This window comes from Drosophila eugracilis, unplaced genomic scaffold (genome assembly GCF_018153835.1).
Source record: "Drosophila eugracilis isolate 14026-0451.02 unplaced genomic scaffold, ASM1815383v1 contig_367, whole genome shotgun sequence".
Taxonomy (NCBI): domain Eukaryota; kingdom Metazoa; phylum Arthropoda; class Insecta; order Diptera; family Drosophilidae; genus Drosophila; species Drosophila eugracilis.
The window spans coordinates 5,386,289-5,413,898 of NW_024573224.1; the positions used below are offsets into that span (position 1 = coordinate 5,386,289).

Sequence of the window (27,610 nt, forward strand, 5' to 3'; positions counted from 1 at the left end):
ACTAAGGGCAACATGAATTCAGAACCTCATTTGATTTTAAATATACATAAAAAACAATATATTATTTTTCATTAAAGTAACTATGAAACTATCGATTGCCTTATCCTAACAGCTGCAGCAGACTTAAAAATACGCAAATATGAGTATTATCGATATAACTTGGTTGCAGCTGTGCGTCAATATTAAATTGCGGTACTTTTAATTGTTTATTTCTTGACGAAATTTTAAGTTTTATAAAGCTTATTGACATTTTATTTAAGAGAAAACCTCAGAGTTAAGTCACTTTGAATAAGAATCAACAGAAAGCCAATAACTGACGAGAAAACCGTATTGACCAACGAGGTATTGAGTTCCAAGAGCCCCAATGGCACTAGTTTATAGTCGATGGTGGTCACCTGTAACCAAAAAGCATTCACAACTTGCTTGAAGCGGGCATCTGCGTGCTGGAGATTGAATTCCTGCAAAAGGTCACCAGTTCTTTTGGTCTGTAATATATATTTTTAATAATTAATTCAAAATACAAGATTTTTTTTTTAATTATAACCCACCTCCTGTAAGGTTTGATTACTAATACGAGCCACCATAACAAGTTCCATAAAGGGAACAGCCAAAAATACCAACAAAACTATGGCCAAGTAAAGATCAAAGGGTTCCTCATTGATATAGTAGTCCGCGATAGCCAAATACTGGTTGTAGAATCCCATTGTGATGCCCGTAAGGTTCATGAGCATCGAGAGGACCATGGACCAGTCCGTGAAAGGAAGATAATCCTTTGAGCAGACCACAGCTAACCAATGTTTCTCAGCCAATTCATCCAGAACATCAGCTAGTTCACAGAAGCGACGCATCCGGTAATAGGGTTTATTTAGATTCATCTGGACAGGTGACTGCAACATATTTGCCTCCTTAACTATGCCTTGTAAGTTTCTATTAACAGCCGCCAGTATTAAATTAGCAATTACCAGTCCTCCGAAGAAACAGTTATTGATCTGATTTGATACAACCAGTGGCATCATAGTTTTTGCAGTGGCAAAACTCGACCACGGAATGTCCGGCTTAGCACGACGTTGATATAGAGTCAATGTTATGTACCCAACCAGTGGACAAACAAGGATCTTTAGAATACTGTAGATAAAAGCACGCCACACGAACATTACCGATATGTCGAGTGAATCAAGGACCTTAAAAAGTGGAACACTATTCTGGAATCGTACTATTTGTAATGTTTTCTCCCATTGTGTCACGTAGTTAAATAGACAAACGAGTACATTCATATAGCAATACACTTCAATAGTGTGACGTAGGCTGATCTGACCTGTTGAAACTTCCTTATAAATACTCCAGATATAGCAAAACCCGAATATAGACGCCATAATAATAGCATAAATAGTAACTCCTTTGGAAAATATAAACTTTTTACGTCTCATTGAAAAGCGACCGAGATAGACTCCGTATAAAATATTTAAAAACACAGTGAAGGAAACACAAATCAAAACCAATTGAGTATGGAGTTTCCATCGATGGAATCGCCGGGGAAGGAGCTGCCGCCAGAAGGAGCGAAATCGACGTGTTTGCCTTTTCAGGAATCTCATTGCACTGAATTTAGGGTGGATTCGAACATTAGCAGCCACTTTTGGAAACGTGTCGTTTAATTACAGACGCCTCCTATCACAGATTTAATAATAAATTTTATTAAATGAATCAGGGTTAATGCATTACGTAAGCTTAGACGGTCCTGGAAGTTTCTGAAGAATAGTTTAATTCCAAGCTATCAAAAGACTTTATATTTTATTTCCATTAATAGTTAGGCAAAGGCCTAAGCATAAGCATAACAAAAACTCCCAATATAATTACTGTAGTTTATTATAAGTTATTTACTAGTATAGTTTAAATTCCTTGAATTTCCGTGACTTTTCGAATTATAAATATTTATGTATGTATATATATTTAAATTTTTAATCATTTTCCATAAATACGTACGTAGATTCATCAATGTAGCTTTATCATAATCTGTTTTTGTTTTTGCTAACATTTTTCTATTCGAGCGAATACCTGCCGCATAACCAATCATTGTTCACCCAGAACCAGTTCGAGCCAATCAAAGCGAACCGCTCAGCACTGTTGCGATTCGGAACCACAGTGGTGAACGGAACTTGAACAGAACTGGAGACGCGACGCAAATGGAAAAGAAAACATAAACGTTGAAAGCTGGAAAAATGCGCTGTAAATCGCCAGCCGTTGGTTAGCAAGTGCAAAAGCGCGTTCCCGAGTGTGCCCGTGAATAATTCGCAATGCAATAAGGTCGGGAAATTGCGGAAAACAGCATCGAAAAGCAGCAAGAGAACCCAGGCCCACCCCGCTCACCACCCTCCTCTCCATACACCTCAGCAACGTCAGCGGGCGAAAGAGCGGGCGTTGCTAAATAATTTCTCCGGGGCGCTCCGCTGGACAAAAAGTGTTTTCTTCTTTTTTTTCTCGTTGGCGTGCGCGTATAAATAAATAGCTGAAAACAGCCAGAGAAAATATAAGGCTGAAAATCAGGCAGAGAAAATAAATCGCAGAAAAAATTAGAAAAAATCAGCAAATAGAAAGTGTATACCGCCTGCACTTGTGCCAGTGTGTGAGTCAGTGTGTGTGATGTGTGTTTGTGTGCGGGCCAGAGAACACAAGGTGCAAAATGTTTACAAAAAAATCTCATGCCGACGTGAAAAAATCCACGGCCAAATTGCAGGATTGCAAAAAGGATTCCGCCTCTAGATTGCGACACCTACGCATGATATTAGGTGAGTACTTATTTTGTGATCTATGTTACTGAAAAATTCAAAACAAATCCCTTTTGCCTTATTGCTTTATCACAAAGCTATTTAGCCAAACATATGTTCTGTATAAAGTTTGGCTGTAACATTCCATTACTTTTTTTTAGAAGAAATAGTAAATTCAGACTGTTTTAGTTTTTATCAATCAATTCAATGGTTTTTGAGTAAAGTTTAATATCTAATATGCTAAAAATTAGGACATATTTTCAAATCTCGAGTAAATTGTTTCAAAAATCGCTCTTTTCTGACCATTAACAGTGGTCTATCGCCTTGAAATCAAGGTCCCGTGTTGGCGGTTCTGTTGACTGTTAATTATTTCATAATTTATTTGCATTCATAGCAATAACAATGAAACTGGTTGGCTGTTTTTATATACATATATATGTATTATTTTGGGCTGGTGGGCGTCGTTCGCACCATTTTTGTTCCACGGTGGCTCGCTCCCAATGACGTTCTGCCCACAATCCGCATAACAACAACAAAAAGTGGATCCACAATGTTGGCCATTTCCTGTTGGGCGCAAAAGAACCTCCACATCTACACTATACCCCATATAAAACCCCCATTCTTCCAGTAAAAAACATTAATTTATGCAAAAAACGGAAAAAAGATTACAGAAAAAACATCTACACATGCCCCGCTATGTGGCAAGCGAAAATGTGTGAAACACGTTAAATGATAAAGAAACGAACAAGTTGAGTTACAGACAAACATCACTATGTGTAACTTTTCCGGACTTAAACTTAGTTCCCTTACTCATTATAAAATTATTTGCATTTTGAAAAAGTACGAGTTGTTCATTCTGGACTATAGATAAACTTAACCACATTGACTAAGTTTATTAATTTCTGAATGAGTCAGATCCATCAGAAATTAAAATTAAACGTCTTTAAAAATTTGTATTCTTATCTTCGCATTTCAGAAGTCTTAATAAGTACATTATTCAATCATCTTATTACTAGACAATTTGAAAATAATAAAAACTACGACATTTAACATTGTGAACAATTTATGAGCGAATTGATAAGGTAAACATTTCACTGTCCATACTGTTGAATGCAATTTATTATTTACTGATAAGAATTTTGTACAAAAACTAGTTCGCTTTAGAGAATTTGGCCTGTATATTAGCCAACAATATACAGCAAGTACGGGTTTCGATATAAGCAATCTCCCACATTCGCCACCTCTTTCAGTGGCTTTCTTTTTGTGTCACCTCACCAAACGATTTCCAACAGGTGCCCCCCGATATATTACAATACACTTGACTAACACCCTACGGTGCACTATTGTTGTTGTTTCTTACTGTTGTTACTGCTCGACTACCATTGTCCCTTGGCAAATTACACGCATTAGACATTCTTCCCAATGGCTGCGTTCCCAATTGTTGTTTTTAACCAGTTCTCAGCAAAGGCACACCGAAAAAAGTTTTACATGTTCATATCAAAAGTGTATCTTCACAATTAGAATTATTTAAATAAATACCTAGCAATAAAGATTAATAATTACTGACATAATTATTCAAATCGAACTATTTATTAAAAATACATTAAATTACAGCTACAATATTCCTCAAAAAATTGTAAAGGTAAAATTCTTAAAAAGATTTTTACAATTCTTAAAATGAAATAGAAAACGAAATAGTTTTGTTTTCTGTGCAATGGTAGATATCTTCGCTGTGCGTTTTGGCCTTCTGCTGAAACCGGTTTCAAAGGTTTCTTGCTCTGTTTTATCTCTTTGTTTAGCTTTCTTCTGTTTTGCACTGTGTTTTGCTGATGACAGCAAGCCGGCAATGGCAGTGAACCCCGCTCCACAGCCCCCTAGTTCCTCTGAATCATCACAAATCGCTGAGCACCCATCATAACGTGTTTTTTTCGTAACTCGACTTTTAATAGCTTTCTGGGCCCCCCAATTTTGTTGTTGTTATTGGGGATCGTCAAGCGTGGTTTTTTTCTATATAGATAAGTTGGAAAATATAGGCTGTTCGGATTGGATTTGCAGCCTTATCAATAGTAGTGGCGTGCTCAGGTGCTCGGTTTGATGTTGCGTCACTATCTTGGTTGTTGCCCCCGGCGCTATTTTCTTATCACTGATTCACATGGAAAACCTAAGTCTTTGATTTGGTCATATTTCATTTTAATTATTCTTTTATCTCTGACGTTCTTTTGTAATTAAAGCTTTCCCAGAAACCCTTTTTACTTAATTATAGCAGCTATTGTAAACTGTTTTTCAGTCTCTTTTTTCTTTAAGTATAGCAATGACATAAACTGATAGATAATAGTTACCCAATATTCAATTCGTAACCTCAATTGCTGACCTATTTTTGTATTTTTCAGATAATGTGGAGCTAGAAGAGTCAAAATCGCTGTTCGAGACCAACTACAGCCATGTCTACTTTATACTCTACGACACCTTCATCCAAGCTGAGGCGAATCTAAAGCAAAAAGGTAAATTAACTTACCCTGAGATTACCCCAGAAATTTAAATTTATTATGAAGTCAGGGTTTCTATACCCTTGCTCAGGTATTATTGAGTTTTACTATTTAATTTGCTATTAAAAAGGTTATATGTTCTCTAAAAAAAATATGAAATTTAATTACCTTCAATAGATCTAAACTTAAATGTTGTGTTTTTTCTTGTGTTTATTTGTGTATATCCAGTAAAGTTTAGAAACAAAATTAAATAGTTGCCAGAGAGTATTAAATCTTCGTTGACTCGTAGAAAAACGTTTCGGTTTTTTGACCCATTTAATTTTCGGTTAATTTGCTCGTATCTTTTGAGACTTTTTAAGTTCCAGCAATTAAACAAAACCAACAGCGACGACATTAAATCTTATGCCTTGTTTGGGTTTCGTTAATCTTTATGCTTAGTCCCGTTTTGGTTGAGATAGTTGTACCATTTAAAAAAATAAACAAACGAGATATTCTAAATTGAACTCCTCATCTATTTCTATTTTACCCCCTTTTTCTCTCTCTATTTTTGTAAATCCCTTACTGGCAGAACTTCCGTTTCACATTGGTAAGTTTATGTGGTTTCTTATTGACATTTTAAATTGACCATTGAATTGCATCCGCCTCCTTCCTGCGATTTTGCTTTTGACCTAAGTTTTACCATTACCTCATGCGCCCATGTCCCATGGTCTACTCCTTTCGCTTGAAATCTCTGAATCTCTGAATCTCTCCAAACTGCACCACATGCACATCTCTGTCTCTCTGCATCTTGTGCTTGTCCAGACATTTGAAATGCATCTCTATAGCAACCAGGAATCTCCAATTGCCTGAAGTACTCAATTTTCTTATCAAGATTTCCTTTAATTTCTTAAAACAGTACACAAGGCTCATCGCGAGGAACTTGACGGTTCACTATGGCTCCTGGACAAGATACTATGCCTCTTGCCCGAGTTGCTGGCCCGACGGTGGCAATGCCACTCTCTCAGTCGCATCATGGCCAAGTTGCTGCACCTGGGGAACTCACCCAAGCTGAGACGCGAAGGTGTCAGGTAAGCAAACATTTCAAATTCAATCTAAGAACTACATTTATTAACTTCACAATCCATTTTTTTAGATACTTTCTACTTTGGTATCAGACGCTTGGCGAGAATGCTCCAGGCTACGTGCATGCCATGTACGCTGACCTTATCCCCGGCCTAATTGTACCCCAAAAAGGAGTAGTCGGTCCGGATACGGAGTTCAGTGCCTCGGACTTTCTCACCCATCCGAACATGAAGGCGGATGGTGGTATGGCGTCCGTTTTTCACGACAACGCATTCTCGCATCCCGTGCAAAGTTCGGAGGTGGTTGCCCTGCTTCCGCCTTCATCCAGCGAAAAGTCAGCACCTCCCGATCCTCGGGATGGCCTGGAGGTTTTGCTAAATAGCATGGTACACACGGCGGCTTGTCTGCGATGGCGAGATAATCGCGCCCAGAAAGATCACCGTGCATTTGCCTTCCTGCTGCAGCGCTTCATGGATGTATTCCTGCCCGTATTTTCGCCCAACTTCGACGTAAGTTGTTCCATTTATAATCCCCGCCTGGATTTGCCCGTTATGCGATCGATTCACAAGAAGGAAGAAGTGATGGCCTCGTGTGTTGTGGTCTTGATCAACTGGGTCTCACGTTTTACCCACGAGCGCTTGCTAAGTCATCGCTTGGACTGCACACTGCACATCGAAGACGTAGACCATGTCCGTCTTCAGGGCTACCAGCAAGGTCTCATCGTTCGGGATGTGTTATATGTCAGTCGTGAGAACATAAACTTCGTGCACGAGGTGTATCGACAAGCGTTTTTGCTGAACTTCACCTCCAAGCCGCAAATAGAAGCAATTCGGACGGCCATTGCTGTGTACCGGGATTGGATGACAGGAGAGACACCTCCGCCATTTTTACTAGAACCAAATGACGATCCGCCACCTCAGTCGACTGCGGGTGGAACTCCCAGAAGTCAGCGGCTGCGCACGCCCTCTTATGTGGGTGCCATTGCGGGCTCCAAGGATCAACTGGCAGTAAGAGCTGGACGGCAGAATGTATTGCAGGTAAAGTATCGTTATCTTTAGCCACTTGTAGGTAGAATATTCTTTCCTAATGTTTCCGTTTTTTACAGGTATTTGTGACCAACGCGGCAAATGTGTTCCTGGTGAACACGGCCAATCTGAACATCTGCTTTCCCACCCGTTCACGAAGTTATCGATCCACACCGTTGGAAGAACAGACGGAAATTTGCAAGAAGGTGCTGAACGTGTACCGCACAATGGTGATGAACACGGAAATGGACTCACGTACCTGGGAGCAACTGCTTATGGTGCTACTGCAGGTCACCTCAGTTGTACTGCATCAAAACCAACATTCGTTGCCAAGTGGCACCTCAAAGAGTGCCACCTTAGGTGGAATTCTAGGATCGGCAATATTCCAGACTCTCATTGTGACATGGATACGAGCACACACTAAAGTGCCTGTTAATGTACAGCTGTGGGAGAAGTTTCTGAATGTTCTGCAGTCTTTGACGCACCGCGAGGAACTTATTGTTGAATGGAATAAGACCATCCAAACATTGACACGTGTATTTTCGCGATACACTTATTGCATAAACTTGCAAGATTTACCACTAGATCGTGTGGCGGAGAGCCGCGCGGAGAAGCGCCGTCGAATTGGGAGTGTCTGGCAAGGATCAGGATCGGGCAGTGCTGCCAATGGAGGTGCTGCTTCTGCTGCTATTAGCCAAAACAGGCAGCGAGAATCACTAGCGGAATCGAGTAGCAGTCGTTCGGAGGAGACGTCGTCCCAGGCGCCACTTGCCAATCATCCACGACCTCACCACCAGCATTCGCAATCCCATGGAGGCACTGGCCATGGTTCGCGGCCCGTTCCCCTGACTCCCATGCTGAGTAGGAGCTACAGCGAAGGTAGTTTGGCCTCGGCAGCCAGGAGCTCAAGGATACGACGCCGTCGGGCAGCCACTCCAAAACCCAAGGTACTCCAGCCACCAGAGATGGGAGAAAATCGGTCGAATCCCCAAGATCTGAGGCGAGCCATGTCACTGGATTCGTTGGCGCGGAAAGGGGAAGCAGAGGAAACGGATAGCTACCAGGAAGGTGACAACGAAAGTGGAGCAGGCTCAAGGAGTCCATCTCCCACCGCTAGCAGTGGAATTGAAGGTGGATCCATTAAAGATGCCCATTTGCAAATTGATGCCAGCTTAGATGATGCAAATTCCGGGAGCTACGGAAGTGGAAGTAACTCGGGAAGTGTTTCCGGACGTCGGTGCATTATTCTAGGAGGCTCAGCGGAGGGTTGGCATCCAGATTCCACCTCCATAATGTGGAAGCGCATGTTGGGTGCTCTGGGAGATGTTAACCGTATACCCAAAGCGGATCTACACGCCCAGGTGTTTATGCATTTGTTGGAGATGACTCAAAATCTCATCAAGATCAAGCAAAACCAAGGCATATCCACGGATAATCAGAGCACTCCACCGATGCCAACTCTGGTGCCTCCGATCGGAATTGTTGCTCCCTGGTGCTATGGATCTCTCTCACTGGATCGATCCTTCAAGAAGGGAAAACTCTGGGCCCTTCAATTGCTCTGTTCGCTAGCGATTCAAGGAGCTGTGGGCATGCAACAATTGCCATTGTTTTATCATGCTCTCCATCAGTTGCTGACCGGGGAGGATCGGGATTTGATTTATGCAATTCTTAAACACTTGGAAGGTCCCAGATTACTGAGTTTGCTCTTGCCAGGACACACTTTGTTACTGTTGGACTTGGTCCATGCAAGTGCAATCTTGCTGACTTCCCTGGAAGTCTCCAGGAGCACACCAAGAGCAGAGGTAGCGGCTCTCCTTGGATCTCTGCTCTGCTATCCGTCCTCTTTGCTGCCACGCCCTGTCCTGCAACCGTCGCCACAAAAGTTTGAACTTATGGAGTGTCCGGACTTGCAGGATCACATCCTGAACATAGTGCTGAGATGCGCCAGGAGGGAGCCTTCAGCTAAAGCGCGATGCATTGCCCTTTCGCAACTTGGACAGTGGCTGCTTATGCGTCTTTCCCAACCTTTGTCAGTATCATCGAGTTCTGGAAAGAGTAACATGTTCCAGCAGGCAGTGCCACATCACAAAGATGTCCATCCCAAGGAGACACAGGTCTACAATCCGCGCATCAAAGAAGTGCTTCAAGTACTGCTCCAGGCACTGCAGTTCAAGCATCACACCATCGCCATGGTGGCAGTGGATTCATTAAAGTTGTGCGCCGAACGTGGACACCAACTGGCATCGATTGAAAGGGTTCCGCAGCTCATCATCACAGCTATTTGCAAGGCCTTAGAGATCCAAAACGTCACCAAGCCTAAGGATTCTGATAAGGTGGTGCTGACATCGCTGATGTTGTGCCTAGGCGAATTCTGCATGGCAATTCCGGCCCCAATTATGTTGGCGCCCTTCAACGAGCAAGAGGATACGCTGGTGCTGCAGGTGCTAAGAGTGCTCCTTCAAGTTGCCTCGGGAGCCCCTCGCCATGAGAGGGTAAAACTGACGGCCGATGATGATTTCGATATGCACATTGCACACGACGATCTTCAAGGTGATGGACGCCTGCCAGAGGCTACTTATCAAACGTCTGAGACCATCCAGAAGTGTATCACAGCCATCAAGTTGTGTGCCAAGGCGGTATCCATGCATCTGGTCACCCACGTTGGTCATTTTCCCATGGGAATCGGAGCATCTCGATTGAGCTCTATGGTAGAGGAACAGGATGACATTGGTAGTTGTGCTTATGGTGGTCAAGTGGAAACGAGGCGTGATTCTGTAGATCTTCCTTCTGTGGTGAGTGCTCAGAATATGCAGTTGTTTATGCTGAGCTCAGGTCTGGTCGCCAGTTTTATTGAGTTGCCAACTCTAAAACTTCCTGGTGGAGGAATCACAGCCGGCTTGGTCACAGCTGAGAAGCAAGTTAGGGTTCTAATGCGGGATCTCAATGGCAAAGCTTGTTGGGATGCCTCAATATTATATTCGGAACCGCGAAAGCTGGAGGAGGTTCCTCCAAAAACCACACCAAAGATTCACCAGTCCCAACCGTTGGATTCCATGGTGTCATCCATGGTGGCGCATGAGCTGCAAGCTCCTCGACATACGTTGCGACACCGTCCGGCGGGAGTGCTGCCATTGGCCAAGGATATGGCCCCGGATCTGGACCAACTGGACGATATGCTGGCGTATATCGGACATACAAGTCCGGAGTGTGTGGCTCCCACAGTGAGCCAGTTAAATGCTCCAAGTAGCAGTCCTCTGAGTGGTAATCAAGAGGCGCAAGCCATTTCGGTGATACTTAATCAGCGCCTCCTAGAGCAAGAATACGTGACTCATTCGACGCAGGCCCCGTCCCCGGCTTTGCGGCATGCCAGCTCCAGTTCTTCGTTGCAGCAACCGGACCAGAGGTCAGTACACTCCGCTACAGCCTCCTTTGATTCCCTGCCCACGCGGACGGAGATGCCGTTCCAGTATTGCCGGTTGCTCTTCTCACATTTGGGTCTAGCCGGATGGGAGCGACGTTCCAGGACGCATTTGCTTCAGAGAAGCGAGAAACTCATGAGGGAATTGAGAAATGTCGATCTCCAAAAATGCCGGGAAACCCACAAAATGGCAGTGATTTATGTAGCCCCCGGCCAGGAAGATAAAGGAAGCATTCTAAGAAATACGAGTGGTAGCAGCACCTACGAGATGTTCGTTTCCGCATTGGGTTGGGAGATTGATTTGGAGACGCACAATGGTTTCCTAGGCGGATTACCACGTCAAGGATGCGGAGCAACAGCCCCGTATTATGCTACACCCTTTCTGGAGGTGGTTTACCACGTAGCCACAAGAATGCCATCGGACTCTTCGGAGGCCATGCTGCTAAAAACGCGCCATCTCGGCAACGACGAGGTTCACATCGTGTGGAGTGAACACCATCGGGATTACAGACGGGACATTCTGCCCACCGAGTTTTGCGATGTGTTGATTGTGGTTTATCCCCTGAGAAATGGTTTGTTCCGGGTGACTGTAAACCGGAAACCAGAGGTTCCATGGTTCGGACCATTAGCCAATGAAAGTGTGGTGAGTGGCGCATGCCTGGCCACTCTGATCCGAGCCACTGCCATTAACGCCAGTCGAACGAAGCGCGCCGCCTTGCCGCTCTATCAACAATTGTAAGTTTTATAAAAGGTATATTAATTTGAATACATACTAAATTATTTTGTTATCCTTCTCTCGTCTAGCTATGAAGAGCGCAACAGGTCTTTGGATAGCGTATCTTCACGATACAAGGAGAGTACCACCTTCGAGGACTTTGCCAGCCGCATCTATAACCCCATGCCTCTGTCTACGTTGGGCACTCTTAGGGAATCCAATGCCAGCAGTTCGGCAGCACCTCTTGCTTCAGCTTTGCTCGATCACAATCGTGCCTCCGTCAAAGGTGGGCAGATTACTTGGGTTTAATGTTATAATTAATAATAATATATATCTCCTTTTAGGTTGGGTACAAGCGTCTATTGACTCAGGCCCCATAATGGGTATAGCTCCATCGGCCTCAGCAGGATCGACAGCAGCCATGGAAGCAGCCGCTGGAATGGCCTCCGCCTCTCCTCGTGGCCCCCGCAAACTAGGTGCTCCATTCAAGAGCGTGACCAAGAAGCACTCGCTTCAGCAGATTGTCGTCGGTGGAGGCGGAGGAGCTGGAGGCGACACTCCCCCAGAGAGCCCAACTCTGCCACAGCGACGCTTCAAATAAAACTTTTCTCTTTCCTCCGATTCCCGGTACTACCTGCACCCATTCCCTTCCCCACCAATCGGGCCGAGGGCCCAGCCAGGCCCGAAAAGATGCAGAGAGTTCTAATGCAAACGAAAAGTATTGCGAAACACGTTTCCTCCTATATTAGTTATTGTAATTTATTTCGGTTTCCAGCTTAGTCTAACTATCAGTGTATTTAACTATTTATTTTCTGCTACCACTAATCGAACGCAACTCTCTATTGCTTCCCCTTTCCATTTAATTTCCAAGATAACACTGTGTTGTAATGCCTTGCGAATTTTACTTAGTTACAATGATTTTTTTTTACGTTTTTATTGATGAACCCCGCTCGCCAGCGATGCGGCTGTATTTTGCGTCCACTCAAACTTACTTATTTGAAATTATGTTATCTATGCACTCAATTATGTTAATTAATTCGATGTAATATAAGATTATTTAGTTAATGAGCTTTAAGTATTCGAGTGCAAATTGATTATCAGTTAGCTGAACAATGGCTTTTTTCGCATTTACTATGCTGCGCTTTTTTTCCAAAGCAATCTGTTATTAAATATTATAAATATTATTTTTAACATTTTTATGTCACATTTAACGCTTGGCAACGAGATGCAAATTCAAAGAATTCGATAATCGTTTTAAGTGTCACGCACAAAATGCAAGAATAATCAAAATTCGAACATAGAAACTTGCTCTGCCCATTTAAAGCAACACGTCAACTACTAGTATTATGTAATCGAGCTATATGTATAGGTAGCCTAGTTATAAGCATTCTCTAATATCCAATCCCCTATCAACTGTCGATGGCAATCGTCACTAGGAGTGTGAGTCTTAGAAAGGAAAAGAAAACAAAACAACAGAGTAACTAAAATTGTTCAAACAATCGCCTTTTATTTGTGTGTAAAAATGAAATTGTTACAAGATGATTTATTAACCAGTATAGGGATGTTCTTCATTTGTATTTCACTGCGAATTGTTTCAACGAATTGATCAAATTGATAGATTTATATTTATATATATTTACACCAAAATATGTTAATTTTGTATTTATGTAAAACGGGCAACTGAAAGTTAATTGCAATGCCTTTTTGTTGCACAAATGTTTTATGAAATCTGTAGTCTAATTAACACAATTAACCTTAAGCAAGTAAACATTTTTGTATAAAAAACGCAAAAAAAAAAACAAATAAATTGAAAAGCAAATTAAAGCTATGTGAAATTTGTAACTAACACCAAGTAACAGATTATATACAACCTACATTTACAACTACGATTAAATATGTATATTAATTTACTAATTTATTTGAGAAACAATCGAGTATTTTTCGTATAATAAATAACGTGAATTTAAAACTGCGTTGAGATCCTGCTGTGAATTAATAGTACTCTTCCCCGTGGGCCAGATGTTGTTAACATTTAGTAGTAATTAACTGGTCACGCAATCGCCCTACTGACACTCATTTCGAGTCTCCCAGGTGGCCCAGACGTATGGGCCGGGCCACGAGAGGTCATTGCCTTGACTCCTGTTTTCGGTGGTTTCTTTTTTTTAGGGGTGATTCAAACCCCGCCCACCCCCTGAACTGGACAGACAGGTCGGCTGGCTGCCAGGGATCAGTGATGGCATAGGTTTTTGGTCGTTTGTACTAGAAACTAGGCCAAATTTATTGGGTGAAACTTATAGGAAAGGTTTTAAGGAAAATAAAAAGAAAATAAATAAAATATTTGAATAAAATAATATAAATATATTAAATATCTCGAAAGGTTCGATTACGAGTTAATTTCCTAATGCTTAACCCAAACTTCAATATATCTAATTCAAAGTTTTATTACCTCGTAAGTTTTAAATTCATCTTTCCTTTCATTTACTTTTATATTTTTAACTTACTTAATAATATTTAATTTTAACTATACAAGCCGTTTGTACTTAACCACCACTGCCAGGGATCTAAGAACGCTCTATGCTGTTTGCATAGTGCTGTAACCACCACAACCAAGTGACGCCATACGATTTGAATTTTTCCCGGAGCAGCGACAAATACCCCTAACGGCCTATAGCCGCTTGGCGTGCGCACAGTTCTCGTCGAGCGGCCGTGTCGTCTGAACGTCTCCAGTCGTAGATTTTCTTGCGGTTCATAAACCAAGTTATTGCCAACTTACCAAAAACTAAGCAATTTCAGCCAAAAAATGCGCACTCAAGTGCTAAGTTTTTGTTTAGCAATTTTGCTAATTGTTTGTCTGTTGTAAACAAAAGACGTAATTAGATGCGGGTGTCAAGTGCCGGGGATCAGAGATGGGGAGTCGGCCACAGCGGATACGGCGGATTGGCGACAGTCTGCAGATGCTAACCCGGGAAGCCAGGAGCGAAGTGGTACGCTGTGAACGTAAGTTGATTTGTTGAAAAATGCGTATACGTCGTGTAGTACGAAATATAAGCATCTAAGCTATAAGTAGTATATTTAATCTGTAAATCTTAAAAAACATAAAAACGTGGATTAAATCTTATAAAACATAATTGCCCACGTTATTTATTTCTCTGAAAAGCTTTCAAAGCACTAGCCACTGAATTTTTATAATTGTCTAGCAAAGTTTGTATCGAATATGATTGATTACCCATCATAACTCACCTGGACCTTGTGTGTAACTCTGTAATAAATTCATGTGTGTCGCATTATCTGCTGGGGATTTGCATAAGAGAGCGACGTCATCGCCAGTTTCAACATTGGAGCAAGGAGTGATTTGCTTGTTTATCTATGGGTGGCGGAGACCTTATTATGACATGTGTGGAAATGGATTCAATCGAATTCGTTAGGGCTGAAAATTGTTTATCGCCTGCCATAAGCTTACTAACCGGGGGAAATAGTTATTATTGTTTTCATTGGGGGTAATTCATAGTCTATAAATAAGTTTCTTGGGTGGTAATTGTTTTATTCAGGGTAGATAAGAATTTTATCTTGTTTAATTTCTGGTTTTGCCAATTTGCTTAGAGAGATAAGATGATGAGTAAGAGAATACTATCATTTTGTACTGTGCCCATGAGAAATTATTGTAATGTGGTCGCAGCATAGACTTTTCAATAGCACCCTTGAGATTGCAAAAGCTCTCAAAGGACGAGCGTTATTGTTAGATGGAGTTTAACTTTCAACCTGAGAAACCAGAAAAAACTAGATGCCTGCCAGGCACGCGATTTTCGACACTCACATCGGCAAGTCCTTCGAAGGCCTTTTGGCCGCTAATTAAGTTCACCTTGGACGTGAAAAAAGCGGCGTGTTCTTTCAAGGTCATCGCCGATTATTGCGACCATGGCAACTGCCCAAAAGCCGAAACAATGGGCATGGAAATAGAACAGGATTTTTGTCGGTCTTTGAATATCCGATTAATGTTCCCTCCTAATTGAGGATACATAATGATAGAAGATCTAAATCTAGCTGTCTTCCTTTGTTTGTTTATAAAAAAGCAGAAATAAACATGAAAGAAATACAGAATTCATTAAAGAACAGGAAATATTTCAGGGAGAATGTGTATATACATATGTATACTGATTTGTATTGGTATGTCGTTATGCCAACATTGATTGAGTCATAAAAAATGGTTTCAATTATTAGTTTATTATTTTAAAACTCATGAAGACCAGCCTTCTAATCAACTTTAAATTATTCCCACATAAAGTAAGCGAAACTACGCTTTAAATATATTTTTCAAAACCAAAATCGTATCAAACTGAACGAAAAAATAAAACAATGATTTCCCATCCTACGCACACCATTGCCTCCTTAAATTTCCCCAAAAAAAAACTGTTTTTAACAACACAACAAAAAAACACTCAACAACACGAAAGAACCAAATCAAAACAAAGGCACAAACAAAAACATACCTGAGCAACCAGTTGCAAATTTTCGAAATCAAAACAAAACTGAAGAAGCTCGCTCTTGAGAGCCCCCGAATCCGAATAAGAAGAAAATAAATAAAATAAAGTGGACTAGAGCTACTATAGCTCTCCGTATAGCGAGTGAGAGCGAGAGACAGACGAAATCGGCTAGAGAATTATGGGTTGGCATATAGTCGTCGCCTCAGTGTCTAAACAACAGTCACGAATGTCGGACGGTTTACGAACGGGTACTACGCCAAATTTGGTACATTTTCGTTTTTTATCATTCGAATGCGTGCTCGAGCGTCGCGTGGTTAATTTCGGGTTTTGGCAATTAACAAAGCCATCGCATTTTATGCAAATCAGGGATATCGGAACGGTGTAAATCACACACATAAATGTCAAATTGAAAAAGTAACCCCCCAAACCCCCTACACCGACCTTGAACCCGTCTGCCTAGACGGATGTCACTTTTCCCAAACCCAAAACAAATACTCCGAACGGAATTAAGCCAAGGGTTAATTAGAATATGTATAGGTAGAACGAGGACAAAAAGGTGTTAATTTCGGTTCGTTACGTATACGTAATGTGAGAGGAAAATTGAAATGGAAATAGAAAACCCGAACAACTGCTGTGTGCGCCAAATGTAAATTGATAGGCAAAGTGTTTGGAACACAATTGCTAAATTTGCTTGACTGCCTTCCATACACTACATACTTTCCATTTGCACACCCACACACTTTGGGTAATTTCAAATCAATTAATCTCAATTATTTCAATCGCTCAAGTGAACAGAATCGAGGCGAAAATCAAAAAGTCTTCGTGCTTCATTAATTTTGTGCAAAAGCTTAAGCTATGTATATTTATGATTGCAATTGTTTATTAGTTTGTTAATAAATTTCGGTGCTGTGTTGGGTACTCGAGTACTCGTGAAAAATGAAAACACTACTTCATAGAAATCACATAAATTATAATATTTGGAGTGAAAACGATAAAAAACCATTAACTCGATAAGAAGGCAAAAGAATTTGTTTCAAATCTGTGCTTCTTGTGACAAAAAATTCCCAGTGACGTAAGCGGTCTGAATATTTTAATTGAACATAAAAAATTAAACTGATTAAACAGCTAAAAATGTTTTTTTTAATCGGAAACCACAGCATTCAGATTTTGTTGATATTTTCTTTATAAATGTTTATGCGTAATTCTTTATTTCCATCAGTTAGCCACATGAAATTTTGCAGGCGATACCCATAAAACTCGCCTTATCTAAACAAATGTGAATAAGAAACCATTTTGTGCATTAAAACCCATGAACAAAATATGCAATAAATGTGATAAAATTTGATCAAAGAAAAAAACGAAAACCTTGTAATCAACGGAATTTCAGAACTACGACAGGAAATAACATGCCAAAATGGAGCTGATTAAGAAATACAAACAGGGAAAGCTAACCAGCAGCGATATTCGCAATCTAAATCGTACGTTCTTACATTAAATATTTATTTTATATATTGTTTTTAGTATATATATTTGTTGGTTTTATGTATTATATATAACAAAGGGCAGCCCTTGGATCTTAAAATATATTTTTGGGGCGGCCTTCACAGGGCTTCTAAAACTAAAATGAAAACAAATTCCATATTCCATAAAAACATTTAGAAATTCGAATGTCGGTCTGTGAAAGGCAATTGGTTAAATTTGAGGTGAACTGTCTGCTGCTATTGACAGCAAGCATTCAAGTCAATTAAAGCCATTTCACGGTTTTGTCCATCAGTCATGGGGGTCTGCTCTTTGGGGGCGCGTCTTTCAGCATCAATAAACCGTTTGAGTATATGTATTAGAATGTTTTGAACATTTTGAAAGACCTACCCAATAAATGATTCGATATGCGTGACAAGGGGGCCAAACCTTATTGAACTAAATTTTACTCTTTCAGTTCAGTTTTTCAATGAATAATATTTAATTTTAAGTTACTCTAATGCTAGTCTTAGATAAGAATCGATGTCTGCCACCATTTTCAACTCTCAGCTAAATGTGTCAAAATATTTAACTATTTTTATAGCGTCAATCGAATCATTAAAGGTGCTAAATGGGCTTGAAGCCTTTAGGCCAATGTGCTAATATTTACTTGCGTTTGCTCATAAACATTTTCACACTTATTTTGCCGAATGTTCCAATCTTCTCCCTATTTATATATATTTGTATTCCATTTGATGCAGCTCTCATCTGTCGATAAGTGAAGGAAAGTTTGTTTTCAGTGGGTGTAGTTCATAGTACGTATACGCCATGTGGTTCCTATTAATGGCATTAACAAATTAGCCAAAGTGCCGAGCTTCCGGGAGCCATCACAAATGTAAACAAGCACTTAATCACTGGATTTTGTTAACTGGAAATTGTTAACTATTTGAAATGTAAACTTCCCTATAGGAAAATCAAAAGAAATACATTAAAATTATATTATTTTCTAAATACGTAAATAGCTTGATGAATTTCTTTATCTTACATTTTTCTATTTACAAGCCCATTAGTAATATTTATTTATAGTTTTCAATATTAAGCTTTGCCTCTTTTGAGCCATATTTAGCAAACGAAACCTGGCCAAAAGCGGCAGAGCTAACGACTGCCGAGTTCTCGCTGAACAACATTGCTGAATATTGTTCACAAAAGTTCCGCAGATGAGAGCGAGAAGGGGAATCATGATAAAAATGATGTCATTTCGTTGGTGCCACTTTCCGGCAGATCATGCAACGCGCAGTAAATGGCTTTGGATGTATATAGTATAGATGAGTCGGTTGCCGTCCAAAAAGCAGAAAAACATTCCCCTTAATGCGTTCAAAGCACTTGGGGCATGAAATCTGCGGTAGCAGCTGATCTCTTCTCTCACTCTATAGATGGCCGAACTTGTAAAATACAGCTGTCCATTATGGATATTTATATATATATTGGCATGGTAATACAACATTTTCCACAGTTTTTGACATGTTCCGCTCTGGGATTTTTATTATGCACACCGAGCATAATCGTATATTTACCGACGAATCTGTTTGTTGACTCTGCCTGGGGATTGTTTTTCTTTTTATTTCAAACAACAGAAAGCGAATATTTGCATCAATTGAAATGAATTTTATTGGGAGGCAGTCACGGTATCGACGTCATCTGAAAATGTTTCGCCCGACTCGTTAACCGAGCTCTATAACATTTTGGCATGATATCATAGCTCCCATATAAACTCACACAGAAACGTTAATATGCCAGAGACCAGTTTACAGTTAGCTGTTTCTTACACAAAACAAACAAACTCAACAAACCCCTCCCCGAACATACATAACTAGAAAGCAATAAATTATCGAATGCCTAACCTTCGAGCACTGGTATTTTCCATTCTCATAATTTCGTAATCCATTGTTCGCAATAGTGCGTTTACTTGATCTACGGATCTTTGAAGATCCATGAACAGTGGAGTGTCTATATACAGCCATGTCTATTTGCGGGCTATTAATTTTAAATTCAAATTTGTCAGCGGCTCGTTTGATAGATCATCATGTTTGTAATGCTGTAATATGCTAGAGGTTAAATGTATGATTTCATTGCTATCTTTGGCTTAGGCCAATGTATGTTTGTTTAAATCGAAATGTTTTTGGGTTTAATTTAGTGAAAGTATTTAAATAAAAATTGTATGTAAATTATCATTATGGAAATAAGAATTGGACCTTAGTCTGGCTTTTCATTTTTTGTCCTCGTTTTCTAATCAAGAAATCCAACTAAAATTGAGTTCAATATGTATACAGCATTTCAAGGTTGATTATAAGTTATATTTACAAATCATCAAATCATTTAGCTAATAACTTTTATCTTCCCATCCGTTTAGATACTGTAATATGTCTGATGGTCGTCGTAGCAGTATTCTCCATTCTATGGAGTATTTCGCTGCACATGATATCGAGTGATTTGAACGAGGGAATAGCCAGTGCCAAACTCATCTTCCGGGAGCGCGACGTCGACAAAATGGATGAGCACAGCAAGCAGATCCATCACCAGGACTTTATCACAATCACCCAAAACGCCTTTGGTCGAAAATATTCCGTTCACGACGTAACTCCCGAATCGCTGCAGAGCGAGAGCCGTAAGATATTCTGTAAACAAAACTATTCTTTGTATTTAAAAGAAATTTTCTTCAACAGAAACCTCTAAGCCAATCTATAAGATAAAGCATATCTATGATTCCGTCGAGAATCGACCTAAATTGGAGCGTCTTATGGCTGAAAGCAAAGCGGAGATAGTTACGACCACGAAAGCTCCTCCACCAAAGATAACGTTTAATGCCGAGGCAGATCGCCAATTTTTGAGTACTAGTAAGAGTGAATCTCATCTTAAGTATTTTTGATTTTTACAGTGTTTTTTGCTGTAGAATCCATCGATATTGTTGCTACTTTTTGGGATCGAGGCATTGGAGCTCAGTTTGTCTATGCATTTCCGGTCATTTCAGAAGCCGTGGCTATCATATGGACAGCTATGTGTCTGATATTTCAGACGGGTAGCAAAAAGAGTTCGTAAGTATTTAGCTTAGAAGGAATATTATTATTATTTATAACCGTAAATACCATTATTTTTATCGTAATCAGAGTGCTGCCGAAACCTTGGCGCATTGTAGTGCCCTCCATCATAATTTTCTCGGTTATGAGTGTGGCTAGCATAATCTACACTATCCTAACCAATGGCCATCTTAAACGATTATGTTTCCAATTGAGGGAAAATCTCACAGATCCCACTGCCATCAGTTGTGGCGATGCCATCGCCCTCCTCCGTCCCATCGTTACCGACCACTCGGTGTCCCACGATGCCTATCTGGAGCTCTTCCGCTGCAGCTACGTGATCGGAATGGTGCTGTGGATAGTGGCTCTGCTGGTCATGGTGCTGCGATTTATCTTCGCTGTGGACTTCCAGCTGGTGGACATCGATGAAATGTTCGATGGCTCTCGATATGGCGATACCCAAGCTCAGATTCGACCAGTTTACACTGAGGTAATGCAAAAGAGCAGTCCTCAGCATCAGACGCAGATGCGTCCAAGATCGGAGGACGACTATCAAAGTGCCAGGTCGCGTTTGAGCGATCTTGCCGTGCCACTTCTGGAGGTGCAGAGTCAGTCCCAGGTTCCGCCAACTACTGTGGCGTAATCCCAGTGCTGGGTAATGAATCAGCAATCTCAGGTTTAGTTTTATACGATGTGTTAGTGTTTAGTAGATGATGCCTAAGGATTATTAAGTCAACTAACCTGATTTAAGTAAAAGTTTTATGGGGCTCTGTATTTCGGAGCCCCTTAAGATTCGATATTTAATTGATATTTTTCACTGTCTTAGCTTAACGAACTCGTGCCTCGATATATAATGTGCAAATGTGGCTTAATCATGGCTTAAATTTTGTTCCGAAAAACAAATGAAAATGTGGTCCGAATTGAACTAATGAATTTAACACTGCATATTTTTAGGCTGATGAATAATATAAAAATCAGAATCCGAATTGATGAAACCAATCTTAAGCTTTAGAAAACTAGGGATGCCTAGCTAAGCCACATTCTGAAGTCGTTTCCCTTCGACTATAACCTCTGGTAACTTTAATCCATGAGTTTTATTTAAAATGCAATAATGTAACCGTTGACAAAACCGAAAACAAGTGCGAATAAAATACAAATAATGTGTATACGATCAAAAAACTCCTTAAGTTCCAGCTTAAAGAAGTTTCATGGTGATGGTCTTGGTTTCTAGGTAGTTATCAAGTCCATCTTTTCCCAGTTCCCTGCCAATTCCAGAGTGTTTATATCCACCGAAGGGAGTGGAGGGCAGCACGGCATCATAGCAGTTGATCCACACGGAGCCGGCATCCACATTATTGGCGAATTTCAGGGCCTTGTTGATGTCATTAGTAATGACACCGGCCGCCAGTCCGTATTGTACATTGTTAGCCCGATCGATCATCTCTTCCAGAGTGCTGAACTTGAAAATCGACTGAACGGGGCCAAAAATCTCCTCCTGGGCAATACGCATGTCGTCCTTTACATCTGAGAAGACAGTGGGCTCCACAAAGAAACCCACATTGCCGATCCTTTTGCCACCAGCCTGTAGCTTGGCACCTTCCTTCTGGCCACTGGCAATGTATCCCAAAACCTTGGTCAGCATATCATCGTCGATCTGAGGACCCTGCTGCACATTCTCCTCAAAGGGATTGCCCACCTTACGAGCCTTGGCCTTGGCAGCTGCTTTGGCCACGAACTCATCGTAGATCTTCTCGTGGACATAGGTGCGGCTGCCGGCACAGCAGCTCTGGCCGTGATTTGAGAACAGAGCCTCGTGGGTGGTTTCCACCGCGAAGTCAACTAATGAGAGAAATTTCGAAATTAATTTTATGATTGATTACTGGAGGAAGTAGTTACTTACTATCAGCATCGTCGAAGACCACAACGGGACTCTTGCCGCCCAACTCAAGGGAGACCCTCTTCAAGTTTGATTTGGCAGCAGCCTGCATAACGATTCTTCCAATATCCACAGAGCCAGTAAAAGCGACCTTGGCAATATCAGGATGTTCACTGATGGCAGCACCGGCAGTGGGCCCAAAACCATTGACCACATTGATCACTCCTGCTGGGAAGCCCGCCTCCTTGGCCAAGGCAGCCATATGGAGGGCAGTCAGAGGAGTCTGTTCAGCGGGCTTCATGATGATGGTGCAGCCGACTGCCAGAGCTGGGCCCCACTTCCAGGCCAGCATGAGAAGGGGATAGTTCCAGGGGATGATCTGACCAACTACGCCCACTGGTTCTTTGCGCGTCATCGAGGTGAAGCCTCCAGCGGGAATGGTATCTCCGAAGAACTTGTCGGTCCAGCCGGCATAGTATTGCAGCGTTAGCATGGAGTAAGTCACATCGAAAAGGGCCTCTGCGTAGGGCTTGCCATTGTCCTGGGTCTCCAGGCTAGCAAGGAAGGCCTTGTCCCGATCCATGAGAGCACAGAGTCTGGAGGGGATTTAATTTTTATATTTTATATTAAAAATACTTCAAGGGGGGTTTAAGGTTGAACTTACTTGTTCATGAGATTGGTGCGCTGCAGAGGACTCAACTTGCGCCATTCCGAGTCGCGATGGAAGGCCTTCTTGGCCGCAATCACAGCCAGATCAATGTCAGCCTATTAATTGTTTATAAGATATGTTTTTAGTTTTAATACCTTAATATATTATTATTATTTCACCGTACAATCTCATTCCAGAACCAACACTCACCTTATCTCCCTCGGAGACCTTAATAATCTCCTTGGACGTAGCCGGATTAAAAGTGGCAAAGGTCTTGCCAGACACCGAATCAACGAACTCATTGTTGATGAAGAGCTATAAATAAATCAAAGAATAATGTTTTTATTGAATAGCTGGTAAATTAAAGACCAGAATCCTCCCCCACCTGACAATAAGTGGGCTCACAGTGGGCAAAGCTATGATCATATCTCATCCACTTTCCCAAACAACTTGGGTGCTGTGCCAGTAATTTGTGCAATTTGTGTATCATCGTTAGCCCAGTTTGTCTGGCGTTTACTTATCCGCTTGAACAAGTTATCATCCCATGGAATGGCCCATTTCAATTAGCCTGGGACACGCGACTATGTCAACAAATTGTAATTGTAATCACTATTCAAAATTGTCGAGTTTATGAACAAAACAAAACAGTTGTCAACAAACTAAAGTCGTTTGGAGCTATCTGGTATCACTCGAAATTATAATGGGTGATAAGTATTTGTAGGTTTTGGATTCTTAAAATTACAAGATAAAGAAGACATTTAAATTGGCCATTAGGAGTTACTATAAGGAGTGACAGGTAAAAGACTAACAAGCAGATAAATTGGGGAACAATGTATATCTTAAAATAATTTATTTGTAACTTATTAAACGTTTATTAAGTTTTTTTAAAACCCTAATTTCACCACTAAGATGTAATCGAACTATAGAACTCAAAGTCTCATCCGTATCTGGAAGATAACAGCTTAATGCTGGACCCCAATAAACGTTTACCTTATCAGCTTGGAAGGACTTATAATTTATATGGGTTTGCTTGAGGTAGATCTGTTCTTACTTCTTACGCTGATAACAACCTGAACACCCTGTAGCTAAGAACAAACAAAAAGCTGTTTATTCGAAAACATATATACTCGTATGTATAAGGAGGCCAGGCAACCACTACACAAACAACAGATTTTGTAAATTTGTCAATTGCGACACGAAACAAGTTTGGGGTGGGTTGATTTTATTTAGCAACTTACTAATAAATATTAAAGTTTTCCTATATTAAATCAAACTTATCCGTATTTAATGTGCCTCAAAATGATAATCACTTGCATTATTTAATATGCAGCTGGCAATAGAATAATATTTATACTCACTTTTGTGTACTTGGGCTTGGCGTTGGGATCGGCCATATTTAGCGATATATATACTTTTGAGAACTGGAATAGAGACCGGGTGTCTGAGAGTCGTCGCGAAACTGAAACTGAAATGCTGCCAGATGCCGATTTATATAGCCCCCGATAACTGACTATCAGCATTTGTTTTTGCACTGCCGTTCATCACCTTTTTTGCTTTGCTTGCGGTCGGTCCTCTGAATTATCTCTAGTGTATGCCGGCCGGCAGCAAATAAACGATTTTATTTATGCACCCTACAATTTATAGAAAATGTCCATCAATTTTAAAATATATTTGAGAAAAAAAAAGGCCTAGAATAAATAATTTTTTTGTTTATTATTAATAATACAATATATCTTTCCTATGCACTTATAAATATAGCATAATGTTTATAATTATGGTACTGTATCCAACAGTGACTAAACATAATCACACAGTAAATTTAGATGTCCTTTTGATGATGGCTTTATCACAATGTTCATTTTGTGCATTGATTCGTAAAGTGCCAAAATTAAGCTTTTGGTAGTGGTTGGTGTCTTGGACGTATATGGTTTGTGTCTTTGATTTCGTCTTATACTAATACAGGGTTCAACTTTAGTTTACTTTTGTTTTCAAGTTAAAAAACAACCTTATTAGACCCTATTATTATTCTAATAAAGGTTTTGGAATTAAATTTAATATATTAAAAAAAATGAAAAGCATAAATTATAAAAACAATTTTTTTATTTTATGTAATAACATGACTTATAATCATAATTTCTAATACATTTTCCAATATAAGTTCCTAACTTTATGCTGTTACCACCTCAAACTCTGGTTGTTTGGATCAGACTTTTTCCAGCATAATTTTTGAGCGGAAAACTTTCGTATTGGTAGGTGCGTTGAACTAGACCATGATCCAGGAATTTCAGTTTGCTCAACGACTGTGCAATGTAATTGCTGGAAACAGATCGAAAGCTAAGTATAGATAATCCAATATTTCAACAGACCCACCTGTAGTACTCGTAGTCGTAACGCAGGTAAGTGGAGAAGGGCTGCAGTTCGAGACCATCTGGGCATATTGGATTGCCATGAAGGCTCAAATACTGCAGGTTGGGAAAGAACCTTCTGATCAGACGCATTGTCGTTGGCAGGTCATTAAACTGGAATCGAATATATAAATTTGATAAGATTTTTAAATATTTGGTAAAGGAAATATTTGTTGGAACGCACCTCATTTTTATTCAGCATCAGTACCTCCAATTGTGGCAGTGGGCGTGTCAAAGTCCTTAGATGGGCCTCATGCATTCGATTGCTGTCAAGGACCAAATGGCGCAGCTGCTCAAACTCCGCTAGCCAGGAGAGATCTTTTATGCAGTTATGGCTTAGATCCAGTTGCTCTACATGATCAGCATGGTTCTTAACTAATTCCTGAGGCAGTGTTCGCAAATTCTGCTGCACCAAAATAAGCTAACCGAAGGGAAATGAGATATACATTTTGTAATCTCGGCTAGATAAGCCTCATTTACCATACCTGACTGTCGGTTTTGTCTGGTGTTTGCATTGTCGTCAGATATATCGTATATGTGGCTAAAATGAGCGCAAGTGAGTTTTCGGATACCTCACCGGCGATCTTTTCGTGAGCAACTGAAATGAGTGCTCCATTGTATTGCAGTCGCTAGCCGAATGCTTTTGTCTTCTGCTTGTCTCTTTGAATTTTTTTACTTACCTTAAAAAGAGAGTTTTTCCTGGGGATATGTGTTTATAGATGCTTAGAAGTTTATAAATAATTTTGTATATTTATAAGCAGGCACACTTTGAAGTTTCTTTAGTTCATTTTAATAATTAATTTTTTGTTTAGTTTAAATATTTAAAAGAAGATTAATTAAATATTTATAAATATAATTAATTTGCTGATTAGTAAAACACTTCAAAAGATAATAATAATTTATTAAGCATTCTTAAGCTATGAATTTAATTCCTTAAGAATTTTTCAATGCCCAGAGTTTCGAATTTAGGCAATCAAAAGATTTCTTAATTTATGAGGTATTGTAAAGTTGAAACCCTAGACCAAAATAGCCTATTCCATGTGCTCTTTGTTTGCGTTTAATATTGTTTGGCTTCTGTGAAGCTTTTTTCTCGCCTGACGTTTTTTTGCTTTATCCCCATCGTCTGAACTTGTTCAAGGCGAAAGAAGAAGAAAGACGCGATTGATAAGCTATCAAGTTAAATGACATGTAGGTGGCGCCAGCGGGCGACTATGATCGCACATCGAGTATACGACGAGTGGGCTTTAAAACGACACAGCATTTAGTAACGGCCATTTAGGGGCTAGTCCTTCGACTGGCTTTAAACCTCTTCAAATCGGAATTGGTCAAGTGCAAGTCGTGCGATAAGTGCTCCACAATGGCAAAGTGCTGGTAAATACATTTTTAATTGCCATTTGGTCAGCAAACAGAGATGACGGCCCACTAAAGACCCGAAATATAAAAGGCAAATGGAAAGACCAAAGCGGCCTGACAAGCGAATTTGTTAGTGGCTACAATGCGATCGACTGCAAATGGCTAACATATTGGAATGGAGGCTGGGCAAAATTAGTGCCAAACAATAGGAGATGACAGCGTAAATAAACAAAGCGAGAGAGACAAATTGCGGCTCACAGCATTTAGCCGGGCACTTAATTCAATGAAACCCAACCATACGCACCGGCAGATGGGCAGATACTTTTGCGTATTTTCAAGATACTCGGCAGCTGTTGCAGATCCCCCGAAAAGAAAACCCTTTACCCTTTTGTGACCGCTGTCAGTGACAATATATGTGCCACTTGCCATTGTTCGTTAACCATGTTATTATCTCTCCTGCTTACACTCTACTTTTGACCAGTAATAAGCGTGTCTACGACTCTATATATAGGCCTTTGATTGCTGTGCGTCTCAATGGGCATTATAATTCAATGTCAATATTTGGCCATATGTTGAAGACAATTGTTCCATTAACAAGTGGTCTTCAATTCGGTTGGGCTACACTGTTCAAGGACGGAGAAAATGCACTCAGTATTGTAGAGGATCGTGAGTTTATCTTTAAAACTTTAGCTCGCTTTAGTATAAGCACTGTTTTTTCACTTAATATGCTTTTTGTTAAGCACCTACAATTCTTTCTAATTAAGAAAGCTTTTTCCTAAGGTCGTAAAAATTCTTTGTAAAAGCAGTAATTAATTTGTATTTTTACCAAGCACTTTGATGACTAAT

The 27,610-nt window shown here is 40.4% G+C and overlaps 5 protein-coding genes across 11 annotated transcripts; 2 read left to right on the forward strand and 3 right to left on the reverse strand.

Moving 5' to 3' along the window:
* Positions 1-206: 206 nt before the first annotated feature.
* LOC108115779 (putative gustatory receptor 97a) lies at positions 207-1,612 on the reverse strand. Its single transcript, XM_017227350.2, has 2 exons — positions 549-1,612; positions 207-485 (listed from the first exon to the last, which is right to left on the reverse strand). The coding sequence occupies exons 1-2, from the start codon at positions 1,590-1,592 to the stop codon at positions 252-254; spliced, it is 1,278 nt and encodes a 425-aa protein (XP_017082839.1). The 5' UTR covers positions 1,593-1,612; the 3' UTR covers positions 207-251.
* Positions 1,613-2,074: 462 nt separating this feature from the next.
* On the forward strand, positions 2,075-13,435 carry LOC108115841 (probable Rho GTPase-activating protein CG5521). Of its 2 annotated transcripts, XM_017227450.2 has the most exons (8): positions 2,075-2,783; positions 5,153-5,263; positions 5,817-5,834; positions 6,144-6,315; positions 6,381-7,347; positions 7,416-11,488; positions 11,558-11,754; positions 11,813-13,435. In XM_017227450.2, exons 1-8 carry the CDS (start codon positions 2,678-2,680, stop codon positions 12,067-12,069), a joined length of 5,901 nt encoding a protein of 1,966 aa, XP_017082939.2. In that variant the 5' UTR covers positions 2,075-2,677; the 3' UTR covers positions 12,070-13,435. The 2 variants fall into 2 exon arrangements, with proteins under 2 accessions (XP_017082939.2, XP_017082940.2); XM_017227451.2 differs by lacking the exon at positions 5,817-5,834.
* Positions 13,436-14,175: 740 nt separating this feature from the next.
* On the forward strand, positions 14,176-21,278 carry LOC108115867. 5 transcript variants are annotated; one of them, XM_017227495.2, is made up of 6 exons: positions 16,159-16,363; positions 17,169-17,427; positions 19,818-20,072; positions 20,131-20,301; positions 20,358-20,499; positions 20,572-21,278. In XM_017227495.2, the coding sequence occupies exons 2-6, from the start codon at positions 17,364-17,366 to the stop codon at positions 21,122-21,124; spliced, it is 1,185 nt and encodes a 394-aa protein (XP_017082984.1). In that variant the 5' UTR covers positions 16,159-16,363; positions 17,169-17,363; the 3' UTR covers positions 21,125-21,278. The 5 variants fall into 5 exon arrangements, with proteins under 5 accessions (XP_017082983.1, XP_017082984.1, XP_017082986.1 ...); XM_017227497.2 differs by having other exon boundaries at positions 16,161-16,197; XM_017227496.2 differs by having other exon boundaries at positions 16,164-16,214.
* Positions 21,279-21,556: 278 nt separating this feature from the next.
* LOC108115866 (aldehyde dehydrogenase X, mitochondrial) lies at positions 21,557-24,515 on the reverse strand. The gene is made up of 5 exons (XM_017227493.2): positions 24,365-24,515; positions 23,217-23,321; positions 23,022-23,122; positions 22,382-22,953; positions 21,557-22,320 (listed from the first exon to the last, which is right to left on the reverse strand). The coding sequence occupies exons 1-5, from the start codon at positions 24,398-24,400 to the stop codon at positions 21,677-21,679; spliced, it is 1,458 nt and encodes a 485-aa protein (XP_017082982.1). The 5' UTR covers positions 24,401-24,515; the 3' UTR covers positions 21,557-21,676.
* A 573-nt stretch (positions 24,516-25,088) lies between these two features.
* On the reverse strand, positions 25,089-27,186 carry LOC108115782 (leucine-rich melanocyte differentiation-associated protein). 2 transcript variants are annotated; one of them, XM_017227355.2, is made up of 6 exons: positions 27,069-27,186; positions 26,092-26,188; positions 25,897-26,009; positions 25,620-25,832; positions 25,377-25,525; positions 25,089-25,322 (listed from the first exon to the last, which is right to left on the reverse strand). In XM_017227355.2, the coding sequence occupies exons 3-6, from the start codon at positions 25,924-25,926 to the stop codon at positions 25,190-25,192; spliced, it is 525 nt and encodes a 174-aa protein (XP_017082844.2). In that variant the 5' UTR covers positions 25,927-26,009; positions 26,092-26,188; positions 27,069-27,186; the 3' UTR covers positions 25,089-25,189. The 2 variants fall into 2 exon arrangements, with proteins under 2 accessions (XP_017082844.2, XP_017082843.2); XM_017227354.2 differs by lacking the exon at positions 27,069-27,186 and having other exon boundaries at positions 25,596-25,832; positions 26,092-26,187.
* Between the last annotated feature and the right edge of the window lie 424 nt (positions 27,187-27,610).

What these genes read in the sequence shown, in the direction of transcription:
- LOC108115779 (XM_017227350.2), bottom strand. Translation starts at nt 1,592, where the DNA reads ATGAGATTCCTGAAAAGGCAAACACGTCGATTTCGCTCCTTCTGGCGG. An exon ending in GTAATCAAACCTTACAGGAG is followed by an intron (nt 486 to 548) that starts GTGGGTTATAAT and finishes TATATATTACAG; the next exon opens with ACCAAAAGAACTGGTGACCT.
- LOC108115841 (XM_017227450.2), top strand. Translation starts at nt 2,678, where the DNA reads ATGTTTACAAAAAAATCTCATGCCGACGTGAAAAAATCCACGGCCAAA. An exon ending in CTGAGACGCGAAGGTGTCAG is followed by an intron (nt 6,316 to 6,380) that starts GTAAGCAAACAT and finishes CCATTTTTTTAG; the next exon opens with ATACTTTCTACTTTGGTATC. An exon ending in GACGGCAGAATGTATTGCAG is followed by an intron (nt 7,348 to 7,415) that starts GTAAAGTATCGT and finishes CGTTTTTTACAG; the next exon opens with GTATTTGTGACCAACGCGGC.
- LOC108115867 (XM_017227494.2), top strand. Translation starts at nt 14,375, where the DNA reads ATGGGGAGTCGGCCACAGCGGATACGGCGGATTGGCGACAGTCTGCAG. An exon ending in ATCGCTGCAGAGCGAGAGCC is followed by an intron (nt 20,073 to 20,130) that starts GTAAGATATTCT and finishes TTTCTTCAACAG; the next exon opens with AAACCTCTAAGCCAATCTAT. An exon ending in ACGGGTAGCAAAAAGAGTTC is followed by an intron (nt 20,500 to 20,571) that starts GTAAGTATTTAG and finishes TATCGTAATCAG; the next exon opens with AGTGCTGCCGAAACCTTGGC.
- LOC108115866 (XM_017227493.2), bottom strand. Translation starts at nt 24,400, where the DNA reads ATGGCCGATCCCAACGCCAAGCCCAAGTACACAAAA. An exon ending in CGCACCAATCTCATGAACAA is followed by an intron (nt 22,954 to 23,021) that starts GTAAGTTCAACC and finishes AATCCCCTCCAG; the next exon opens with ACTCTGTGCTCTCATGGATC. An exon ending in GGTCTTCGACGATGCTGATA is followed by an intron (nt 22,321 to 22,381) that starts GTAAGTAACTAC and finishes TTCTCTCATTAG; the next exon opens with TTGACTTCGCGGTGGAAACC.
- LOC108115782 (XM_017227354.2), bottom strand. Translation starts at nt 25,926, where the DNA reads ATGCAAACACCAGACAAAACCGACAGTCAG. An exon ending in CAGACAAAACCGACAGTCAG is followed by an intron (nt 25,833 to 25,896) that starts GTATGGTAAATG and finishes CCCTTCGGTTAG; the next exon opens with CTTATTTTGGTGCAGCAGAA. An exon ending in TGATGCTGAATAAAAATGAG is followed by an intron (nt 25,526 to 25,595) that starts GTGCGTTCCAAC and finishes ATTCGATTCCAG; the next exon opens with TTTAATGACCTGCCAACGAC.